A 12,870-nucleotide genomic window follows, 5' to 3' on the forward strand; every position below is an offset into this window, starting at 1 on the left:
GAGAGCCAAGCGCGCTAAATATTTACAAATTCTCTTTTCTTTCAATATAATTTAATAATTATTTAAAATCGTTTTAGTCTCTTATTTACATGGACTATCATCAGATACTGTTAATAAATAAAACAATAAAGCGTGTGTAATAAACTATAAAATTAATTTTGCATAGATGCAAAATTAATTTTATAGTTTATTACACACGCTTTATTGTTTTATTTATTAACAGTATCTGATAATAGTCCATGTAAATAAGAGACTAAAACGATTTTAAGTAATATATATATATATATATATATTTTTTTTTACTTTTTACATTTTAATTTTATGCGTATGTATATATATATATATATATATATATATATACATACGCATAAAATTAAAATGTAAAAAGTGTGTGCATACATCTTTCTGTAACCTTCAACGGATAACAAGTTTCCTTCCGATTCCAATCGTTAAAAAAGGAAATAGAAGATTTATTATTCACATTTCATTATCACATAGTGTAACAAATAATGAATATTCATTGTATATTCATAAAAAAAATTGTTTGAATATACAAAAAATACATTACAGAAAAGAGATTACAATTCTTGGAACTTATTGTTAGTGGAAACAGAATTTCATAATGAAAATTAATTTAATTTTTACGCACATAGGCAAAAGTAGTCTTAACTTTTTATATTAATATTTGTGTGTATGTATGTGAAAATGTTTCAATATGGTATTGAACCTAATAATTAATAAATTTTTTAAATAAATAATTTTAATATATTAGTTTTTCTCTCCATTTCAAAATCGAAAGTTGTAATCACATATATTAAACGATAAAATAATATTGCCTTATAACCGCGATCTGTTATTTAAAACTTTAATTTCCATAACTACTGATGTAATTACAACAAAATTTCTAAATCCAACAAAAGCAATAATAAAACCATAAAACCATGTGTTTCAGAGAAATTTATGTCTTTTCATTCTAAAAACAAATAAAATAAAAGAAACCAATGTATCGAGATGTTGTTGATAGAGGTATGTTTTCTTACATCAAGACTGAAAAATATCAAAACAAAAAATGAGATCAGAAAGAAAAACCAAGGTTTTATTCTTTGCATTTTTGGACAATATTGTTCGCATTTACCTGGTGAGATCAATATGCGCCGTGCTACGTAAAAGCTGTTAATAAGCGTAAAAACAAAGCATAATTTTATATAACAAGGTATTATCTGACTTACGTCAAAATTGTGATATTAGTTTGCATAATGTTAGCAAAATAATTTATCTTTTTTATGACAGCAGAATAATATTTAAAATATTATTTATTCAATAAAATTATTGAGCACGTAACATTTTCTGTATCTAAAAATTTTCTTTCAAAATTTACGTATATACTTATTGCACAAAAACAGATTCTGTGATAGTATATTTAATATATTTTATTATATTTTAATTTAATATTTTAATATTTTAATATTTTAATTTTAATATATTTTATTATAGTATGTATCATATATAAAATGCAAAAAATTATCATACGCAAAATATAATGACAAAAAGACAAACATATAATACATCACAAAAATAAAAATATGAATATGTCTCTTTTTGAATAATATTTTGTATATCCGGCATGGATAGTACACTGCAAACATTATTTATTTAAGCTAATTAGAGCAACTGTATAATAAATGTTCGAAGTTTGACAAGTTAATTTGCATATATGAATGATATCTTACAAAGGTTGGAGGTGGTATCTTATATATAAACGCGAGCTTTAGTTTAAAAAAATATTGTCATAGAAAAGAGTCGTGAAGTGTAATACAGAGTAATAAATACATCACAACACAATGTTAAAAATTATTACTATAAGTTGCATCCTAGCTGTTTCCGTAAGTATCATGATTTTTAAATCAAAAATAGTTGTTTGTATCATATAAATTTTGAAGCAATTAAAATACAATTGGACATCAAATTTTTCATAAAAATGATAGAGATATTTTGGTTAATATTAACTTTTTCATATATTATTATATTATATATTATATTTATATATTAAAAATGAGATAATAGTTCCCTTATTGAAAACAACTATATGCATATATATCTACCATATATTTTATATTAATATCTTTATTTGTTTCATTTCAGCTCAATTTCCAAGAAGTAAAAGGTTTATTACTTCCCACACCGAGTAATATACCAAAAAATCCTTCAACTAATCCTTCGGATGTTATATCAAAAAATTCTTTAAATGAATTTTCCATACCGGATATTATATCAAAAAATCCTTTACATAAAATTCCCATACCGGATATACCAAAAAATCCTTTAACTAATATTTCTATACCGGATATTGTATCAAAAAATCCTTTACAGAATATTTCCATACCGGGTCTTATACCAAAAGATTCACCTATTGCTCGAATAATAGATGAGATCCCAAATCTTACAAATGATGTATCAAGTGCTATTTCAAAGGTAAATATAAGGTTTAAGATAAATTTAACTATTGAAACGTAAAGTACAAATATATCAAATTGTATCGTTAACTTATACCTCTGGTTGAATTGTTTCATATCTGCGAAAGAATAATTAGTAATTGCCAAGCCATTGTTAATATATATGAAGATTATATTTTTTTGTATTATTTTTCTATAATATGTTCACAAAAGTAGAATTCATAATTTTTTTATTCAATATTGCTTCGGATTATATTTCTCAAATTCAGTACTTAAGTTTAATTTACATATTGAATGTAAATTGCTTGTATTAGAAACATCAAAAATAAAAACAATACAAAAAAAAGTTTAGTGCTAATACTGTATAATATCACAGTAAATTAGTATAAAGAATAATATTACTGTCTTTTGCAAATTTTTTGTAAGCATAATAGCCCGTTATCTAATAAAATTAATAGAATAAATTTGTATTTTCTTCTCAAAACATTATCAAGCTTATTGTTATATAAAACTCTAAACATTAGCCTTACGCACATTTTGGTTATTTGTTTCAAAACAACGCTCTTTTTTCAGTTTTCTTTTTTTTTATCTCGTTATGTCTAAGAAGAATTAAATTTTATGAAAAGATTTTTTTCTGATATAATGGAACTTTAAAACATGTAAGATATTAATTTAAAAAAAAATATTTATCGACAGGTTCAAAGTAGCATCGAAATTAGTATAAGCGGAATCATAAAAAAAATCCAGGACATCATATCTACATGCTCTACAGCGTTTGACGATGGACGTGACGCTGTCAAAAAATTGTCATCGGCTATTAATTCTTGTATAAAGAAAAGCACTAATACGTTTTTGGGCAGTACAAACATACAAAAATTGACCGATGTGGCAAATGACGTGCAGAAAATACTAACGGAAGATGTACATAATATGTTACAATGCTTGCAGAACCCTCTCGATGTAACTTCATGCCTTGGTGCAATAAACGTAAATAATTTAACATTATATTTTTATTCTTACTTATCTTTAAGTCTAAAGTCTTTGATAATAATATAAAAAATTGTCTACCTATTTAATTATATAATCACAAGTATTTAAATGTATTTAATATTCTAAAAAAGTTACAAATTTTGTGCAATTGTAATTTTTATAGAAAATTTTGTGAAAACTCTCTTATTAACTGTCTACTATTTAATTAATAATCTACTTAACGTATTAATTTTTCAGGGAAACTTAAAGCATTTAGCTGGGCTCAATGAATTAGCTGAGGTTGCGATATCTGAAGCCGTTAGGATTTATCCCTTCAATTTGTTTAAAATTGTCCCAGATGTGGTAGGATGCATCGAAGGTCTGGCTAGCGCATTTAACTTAGAATTTTTCTGTAAAATTGTCGGAGACACAGGAAAGTGCATTAATAGCATTATGCAACTATTCAAATAAATTATTTATCAATTAATATAACCGCTTACTCTATATGTGTTAGAAATACGTGTTATATATACTGCTATAAATGTATGAGTAAGATTCTTTTCGCACTTTGCAAAGAATATGTAATTATGCACACATCTTCAAAAATGTAAAAGTTAATAAATAACATTAACAAAATATTGTCTAATTAATTATATTTATCTTTTTTAAATGTAAGGCAAATTTAAGAAACTAATAGGAATAAATATAAAATTTAATATATAAATCTAACAAAAAATTTTATTAATTTTATTATATAAATACTTATATTTTATTATATGTTATTATAATATTCGTAGACTTTGAAATAGTATTTTTTTCAGCCAAAGAAATAAAACTTACGCAAAATCAATTTAAGAAATAAAGTTTGAGCACTTTGGATGTAATCAATAAATGCGAATGACACATAAGTTTGAAAAAGTGTAACCTAAAGAACAGTTTGATAGAATAAAAGAAAATTGAAAAAAATGATATAAATGAGAAAATAAATAAGAAACAAAAAATACTCCATATGAGTTTAAACATAATATACATGACAAAATCGATTGATAGGCGCGACATATAAAATCGTCGTTGACGTCGATTATGACAAAAGCGACGAAGAACCGATCAATGTCACCATTGAACCAGAGCGCTCACATTGTTTTCGTTACAGGAGGCTACACAATAATCAGACAGTGAAAGAGGCGTTGCATGCTCACGTGTTAACCGTGTTCGCGTTAATCAGAAAATATCATCTCGTATTGTTTTGTTAAACCTTACTCTTTGTCCATAATTCTTTTTTTGTGTAACAACGGTATTGTCATTTTATATTCGTGAAAAATATCGCGAACGAATGATGGCAATCAGGTGAATCAGAGATCACTACTCTCTACGTGATTATTCATCACTAACTGAGTAATGGTATTGGTATTAATTATAATAATATTACTCACAACGTATGTGCAAAAATAAAACAGGAAAAGAATGATGTATAGTGTAAATGCATCTTTATGACGCATACGTGCATAATCAGTGACTGCGTAAAACATATTGTAAAAAAAAAATAAACTTAAAATTGAAAAGTATCATAAGACATATACAACTATTGTATATTAATGTACGACTAACAAGTACTTACGTATCACAGCGGAGAAATAAAATTTGTTAATGCAGCAAATATTCTTGTTTAACACATTTTATCAATTGTTATATACGCGATGGAAAAAGAGAAGTTTGTATTTAAGATGTTATTATTATTTTTAACAATGATTTTGCTGCATCTAAAAATTATTTTTGATTAATCATAAATTGATTTTTATTCCATCAAGCAAGCTTTTTCTGCATCAACATATTTTAAAAACTTTTAACATTCCTATAAGTTTATATAAATATAGAATGCGATCTATTATATAAATATAAATGCGGTTATATAATTTATAGAATGTGATTGACGCTATAATATACTTTAGAAAAATTTGCTACAACAATTGAAGAAGAATCATTTTCTTAAATCATTATTATTATCCCGAGAAATTATGTTAATTTTGAAGTATAAATTGAAAAATTAATATTATTAAGATTTTTATTCATTTATGTTATTTATATTATTATATTAATTTTTTTAAATAATCATAGTCACTGATATTTGTGTTAACTAACTTTTCTAACAAATAATTGTGATTACAAAAAAGCAAAGATTGAAATAGAATAGATTAATGTCTGAATTCTATATATATATATGTTACGCTAGACTTTTTTTTATAATAATGCACACAATATGCGTACATATATGAGCCATCTAGTAATTGGTAATGTTACTAGTTATAGAAAAAGAAAAATGATTATGGTAACATGTTTCACTTATTCTTATCTCAATAAATTCGACAACATATTTCTGTTATAAATCTTTGTGGTGTATATAAACAAGTTTTTCATAAAATTCTTATCTCGATAAGACGAATATTCGAAGTCTTATAGAAGTGAAAATTTTTTATCCAAAATCGATAATTCTGTTGAGAGTTGCGGCCCCCAAAGAGTTCTAACAATTATCCTTAATAACGAAAGCTCTAAAGTTGATAATAAAAAAAGTTAAAGTTGCTTAAAGTTGCCTTAAAGTTGCGAAAAATGTGAAGCTGCTTCTCCCGTACCTTCAAGTGCTATTTTCGGTGCTTTAAATGATAAAACTGTTTTTAAAACTCATAGAGAACTCTTAAGGCAGCAATCAGAACTATAACCATTTTTTAAAATTTTTAATAATAAAAGGCCACTTTCACATACGTTTTCATAGAGGCGTAAGCCCGAAATCGCAGGAATGGAAAAAAAAGTTTAAAATTTACATAGGAATGTCTGAATATTCTATGTATATTTCCATAATTATTTGACCAATTTGTATGGTTTGTTAAAAAATGTAAGATATACAGAGTTTTTATATGTCTTAATATTTTATCATTTTTTAAAATTTGGGATATCCCCCTATGTGAAAACATCCTCAAAAATTAAGTGTAGAATGCGATCATACACGAATATTAAAATGTATCCGTTCATTTTTTAATTAAAATTAAATAAAATTAGAATTTTTTTTCATTAAAATGTCTTTTAAATTTTACGTTTGCAATATCTTTTTTCAGTGGCTCTTAAATTATATTTGCATAAATAATTTAAAATTCCTATAAAACAATGTAAAAAAGACGAAATAATCGCGGTCCACTCGTACTCGCTTTGTCAATAAATAACTTACTGGAAGAACTGGTAATGTAAAACAAGATGTGTGAATAACGAGTTGATTAATCTTTTGTTTGAGTCATATCTCTCTTCATTATTGACAACGCCTGACTGAGATCAAACCTATCTACATCGTGTAGAGAAGGAATGATTGCGTCGTAGGCGTCTGCCTTGTATGGATATAACGCTTTCATAATAAAATAAAATATTGCAAACCCATCATTCCATAAAAAATTATTTTTTATTTTAAAAGTAAATAAAAAGCTCTCTTTCGCGTTTTCCTCTTTTCATAGATATTGTAACATATCGCAAAATAAATATTTCTAACTTCTCTCTCTCTCTCTCTCTCTCTCTCTCTCTCTCTCTCTCTCTCTCTCTCTCTCTCATATAATTATTTCTTTAAAATAAATAAAATTTTAACATCATTTTTTACCTAATAAAGAAATATTATAATAATATTATAGAAAGGAGAGAGAGAGAAAGAGAGAAAAATGTTATAATTTATTTGAAAAGCTATTGAGAGAATATCTGTATTGAGATAATATAAAAAATATATACTTATTTAAAATAGGTTCATTGAAAATTTGTTATAAATAAAAAATTGAAAGAAAAAAACTAAATAATTAATATGAGTAAAAGTATTTATATTTTTGTTTAGACTAATGTTTTTTTAATAATTCGAATGAATAAGGCTCCAATATTTACAAACACGTAACTATCAACTTGGCAAAATGGTTTTTTCTTTCAGATTACTATATCATATTACTTGTTTCTTTAAAAATGACGAATGACTATTAAAGAAATATTTCGTAATTATGAAAAAAGCCTAATTTAGATGATGCAAACTTGAAAATTCTTTAATACATTAGACTTAATATATCAGCAGCCTTTTTTTCAGTTGATAAAACGATAAATCTGTTTTACATCAAATTCCTTACCTATTATTACGGATTATATCTAACAATGAGCTTTATGTTACCTATTATTCAAGTAACAATAATAAAGTTTGATCGAAAAAATTGCTGCCTTAAAGAGAAATAAACGTGCAAAATATTTTTAGAACAACTTTTCTCATAAAATAACGTTCTTAGAATAACGCGACTTGATTAAAGAAAATTTTACTCTTTTTAAGAAAAATGTAGAATCATATCCGGAAGAGAATTATGTATTATTCCAAAAAAAATTTCTAGAAGTGTTCCAAATTTTTTGACTCTATAATGAAATGTATCTAGCCCGATTGGAAAAAGATACATAAATAAGAAGGAAAATCACTGATGACGTAGGCACGAGGAAGTTACGAGCAGTACCGTTTTTTTTACGACTTTGCTTGCGCAACCTTCTTTTTAAAATAAAATTATGAAACATTCATCACATTTTCAACATAAAAGTGTTATTGTATTGAAATAAAGATTGATAAGTAAATAAAATTTTAGATTTTTAGATTATATTATCTCACTATCAGTATTTTGCTTATTACGATGGAATTTTACTATTAAACTTGTATGAGTGATAAATTGATTCTAGATGAGCAAATAGATAATAATTTAGTATCATCTTCAAACATAAACATATTTTGATAAATTAAATAAAAAAGTAAAACAATATGTCACCTTCGAATAAATTTGAATTTATTGATGTTATTTATAATTCACGCCTGTATCGTTTGAACTGTAATTATTCCCTCAGATTTAATTCACAATTATTATTATGTTTAGTTTGCAATTAAATACGCAAATAATAAAATCGTGATTATAGATTATTACGAAATGTTTTAATTGCATTTCTTTTAGTTTATGCACATATGCACTCCGATGGATATTAAAACGAAATATCCTATATATTCCATATATGCACGACGGTTTTATAGTATTACCAGGAACTGTCGTAAACGAGGATAAAACCGCAAAAATTCATGCAAACCACAAGATATGATTGTGCAGGCGACGTAAAGCTGATAAAAAACGTAACAGTTTACACGATCGCTCTATGCAAACGATCTATTAACCCATTTAGTTACGTAAAAATAAATCATAAAATAAAAAATATAAGTTTTTAGTTTTATCAAAGGTATTGTAAATTGTATTCGATATTGTTAAACAATAAATTGTATTTGTTATCGTAAAACAAATTATTAACAATTTAATTATTTTAAGGATTTTTAGTTTAACGATTTTTTCGTGCGACATTCTTATTCGCAATAAGAATTATTCATTGTATATAGTATATAGTATGTACGAGTAAAATTGGTATTAAAAAACCGTCGCAAACAAGAATATTAATGACTTGCTTTCGAAGTAAATCGTTTTTCGAATGGCAACTGAATTTCCGTTTATATAGCCATTTAAAAACCTTAATTTATAATTTTAGCATATTTGTAGTTGGAATCAATGCTTCGTGTAATTCAAAAGCAGTTGGTAATTGTAACAACTTTTTATAATATCTATTTCAAAAAGAATATATCCTTTTTTTTATATAACGCATTATGTGTTTCAATTAAGATATTATGTAGTTACAAAAATATGAATTATACGTAAATACTGTATGTAATATACTAATAAAAGTAAATATACTAATACATAATACAGGGTATTTACTCAAATCTTGTAAAAAATCTAGTAAAAAATTCCCTAAAAATTCTTTGATTTTCTAGATATTTTTGTTTAAAATTCCAAGTAAAGAGGATATTTTCCAAACTTTTTTAATACCATTTTTTCTAAAATAAATTTTATTATTACATACGTTTTCTAATGTCTTTCATTTATACGAAGGAAAAGTGCTCGATTTTGTAAATATAAAAAACTGAATAATTTTCATAAGATAAGCATTTTTTATTTGCACAGAATTTTCATTATATATATATTTTCATCATTATATATTTCATTATATGTATACAACATATATATGTTCATGATATATTTTGAATATATCACATAATTTGTTTGGTTGGCTAACTGGTATGTGCAAAGTTGTAATGTGTTTTACTTTGTGGAAATTCACTAATTGTCACCTAACCTGAAATTGCTAGCTTTATTTTTAATAAGTCTAGATTCTTATTTTTAATAATTCTTCACAAATTAAAAATACAATTTACTATTAAATAAAAAAAAAAGTTGCTCCAAACAAAATAAGACATCAAGTTTACGCTGCGTCTCACTTTGTCTGCCGACGATTTTTTAAGCATTTCTTGCTAAATTTTAAATGTTTGAGAATTTCACAATAGTTGTACAAAAAGTTGTATGCGTAAAAATTATTAGAATATTAATTAATCAAATTATATCGCCCGAACCGCCAAATGGATTAATACCGATGAAACACTGATCGCATTTCTATAGTTCTATCAACTTTAATGAGATTTCGTATAAGTCTGTAATCACTTTTAATTTCCAGAGAGGATTTTATGCGTAAAAATTATTAAAATATTTATTAAATAAATTAGAGTGGCCAAATGTACAAATATCGAAATAAGACGTTGGTCATATTTCGATTGTTCTATCGACTTTAAATGAGGTTTTATGTTATTTATTTTTGTCATTTTGCAATTATATCATACTTTCTGAAGAGGGTTTTAAGTATATGTAAAAAATTATTAAATATTTATTAAACAAATTAGATATCGAGATGCCGTAATAACAAAAATTTCATTTAAAGCCCAGAACTACAAATCGAAATATGTCTCACTTTAATATATGTTCTACGTCTCGGGCAATATAATTTGTATAATTAATATTCTAATAATAATTGTTACGCATAGAACTTTTTGTAAAAGTGTTGCAGCACTTGCAAGTACTTAAAAATTTTTTAAAAATCGTCGAAGCATAATAAAGTGAGACGCAGCATGAACTTGGCGTCTCGATTTGTCCCGATTTTTTCCGAGGCCTTTCTTTTAATGATCGACATTATTTGTTTAATCTAGCAAGAATTCTAAAACGATTAAAAATAAAACCAAAACTCTCAACAATTAATGAGTTTCCACAAGATGAGAAGTCAGCTTCACACATGCTCAAATGCAATTGTACAAAATATGCTATGCGATAATCAAAAAATTAATTCTAAATTATATGTAATAAATTATTTCATATGTAATGAATTATCTGATTGCTCCTGAAAGCCCAATATCATTCCAGACCTGTTTATGTTTTTTGTTGACATACATTTTTAAAAGCACTCACAAAACACTCGCGTGAGTTTGCATTTATTATAGAGTGAAAATACGACTGTCTCATCTTGATTATATGTCCGGATGATTCAATTTGTTTAACTAATATTTTTGCGCAGAAAACTTTTTGTAAAATTATTGTAAAATTTCTTCAAGGTTATTGTATTCGTCATATTTTAATATTTTATCATTAAATAATATCATTCTAATTGTATTCATCAATTTGATCAATGTATAATAATTATTAACAATTTTAATTGAAATTTATATTTTATTTTCAAATTCATTTTATGATAATTTTCAAGAGATATTTTCCTTAGAAAATGTTTTAAGTAATAAACATTTTGAGAAATATATTCTTTCAAATTAAAAAATATCAATATATTAACTAAAACAAAACATCAAAATTCAAAATATATGCCATCATATATGAAAGTTTTGATTTGAAAAATCAACCACAAACATTTAGCAAAGATTTTTAAAATCTAAACAAAGACAATTGAAGAATAAGAAGAAAATTGTTGCTAGACACTTTCTAGAGAAAGAGAATTTCTCTGTTACATAGAACAAGGTACCATGAGGTAGCATGAGATTGAACAATGCACGTCTGGGATCTTCTGACGAGTTTTATCAACGATCGAGCAAGAACGCGTGTCTTGTGTTACGATCAAAGGATAGTGGCAAGATAAGAACAAAAATATCATAGGTAGTAGGAGTTGCCCTACTACGTTATCCCTCCTCGACAATCTCACAGCATCCACCCGCTCCGAAAATCAATACCGCGTTACGGCGAATTGGTCGACAAGTATAAAAAAAAAATAGATCCAATAAATACGATTCAATGCTAATAGCTAGGCTCACGTTATAATTATAAAACTTTATACACGTATGTAATTGATTTCAAATTAAAAGTATAGTTTCTATTATTTCTTTTACTTTTGATTTTATATAAAAATATTTCTTTATTATGTTAAATCTATCAATTCTTATACCAAATTAAAAATAAAGCAAAAATAAAAGAAAAAATATATATAAATGTATAATTAGAAGAATATATAAATATTTAATCACATAGAAAACTTTCTTGATAAATGCAAATCAAAATTCTTTAGCAAATATTTTTGCATAAAACGCAAAAAAGCTCACGACTTTTTAAGCATATAGTTAATCACTTGTGAATATTTCCATATAAATGGAAAGACTTCTGGACTTCTTAATGAATTATATTTTTGTTGTTGTAGGTCTGTTGTTGATTTTAACGTTTCAAACAATCGTTAGAAATTTTTCATCATGCATATGTATATGTATGTATGTGCACAAGATTGAGTCCGAATTCTGATTTTTAAAATTATTTGAAAATAATCTGTAAAATACATTCTTATTTATTTGAATTCAAATTTTTCTTTTTTGGTAACAATAATTACAGAATAAGTTATAAATAAATAATAAACTCAGATACCAAATAATTGAATAAAAATATAGACATTTACAAGTAATATTTTATTTTTCTCTGAATATATGTATATCTATTATTTGAATATATATTTAAATATATATCTGACAGATTCGTTATTACGAGATTAAAATAAAAAGTAATTAAAGACTCACCGGTACAATGCACAACAGCAGAGTTGATCTGTAAAATACAAATATATTCAAATTAAAGTAATCCTAAAATCATTGATATGTCAAAAAATAATTATAATTATAAAAATAAAAATTTTTTGTCTTTTAAATACAAATTATTTAATAGAAAAATTACATAATATCCAAAATATGTTCTATTTGCATATATGTAAGTATTTATAAAATATTTAAACTTTGTATATATATAAATTAATATATATATTAATTTATATATATAAATAATGTAGATAATTATAAATTTTAAGCATTGTGTGTTGAAACATTTATGTATATCTTGCACAGATATTTATTCTTTATTCTAATTTAACATAATAATTCAGATATGCTGAGACAAATATTCGTATTTTATGTTACCGTAATATAATTATAATTATAGTGATCACAATATTAATTACGGCGATATATACTAGTTCTATTTGTTTGGTATTTACGATGCTCAATTGC

General features: G+C 24.9%; 2 protein-coding genes across 4 annotated transcripts in view; one reads left to right on the forward strand and one right to left on the reverse strand.

Annotated features, from left to right (window-relative positions):
* Window positions 1-12,870, reverse strand: part of Numb (NUMB endocytic adaptor protein) — a 69,438-nt gene that overhangs the window by 37,027 nt on the left and 19,541 nt on the right. For 2 of the 3 annotated variants that reach the window (XM_072888965.1, XM_072888966.1), the window contains exon 2: window positions 12,388-12,415. The exons of the other annotated variant lie outside the window; for it this stretch is intronic. The gene's annotated coding sequence lies outside the window, so the exon portion shown is untranslated. The remainder of the gene's footprint in view (window positions 1-12,387; window positions 12,416-12,870) is intronic. 3 annotated transcript variants of the gene reach the window in all.
* On the forward strand, window positions 1,770-4,058 carry LOC140664154 (uncharacterized). Its single transcript, XM_072888975.1, has 4 exons — window positions 1,770-1,883; window positions 2,143-2,472; window positions 3,150-3,440; window positions 3,681-4,058. Exons 1-4 carry the CDS (start codon window positions 1,842-1,844, stop codon window positions 3,891-3,893), a joined length of 876 nt encoding a protein of 291 aa, XP_072745076.1. The 5' UTR covers window positions 1,770-1,841; the 3' UTR covers window positions 3,894-4,058.

The sequence above is a fragment of the Anoplolepis gracilipes genome, chromosome 3, assembly GCF_047496725.1.
Source record: "Anoplolepis gracilipes chromosome 3, ASM4749672v1, whole genome shotgun sequence".
Classification (NCBI taxonomy): Eukaryota; Metazoa; Arthropoda; class Insecta; order Hymenoptera; family Formicidae; genus Anoplolepis; species Anoplolepis gracilipes.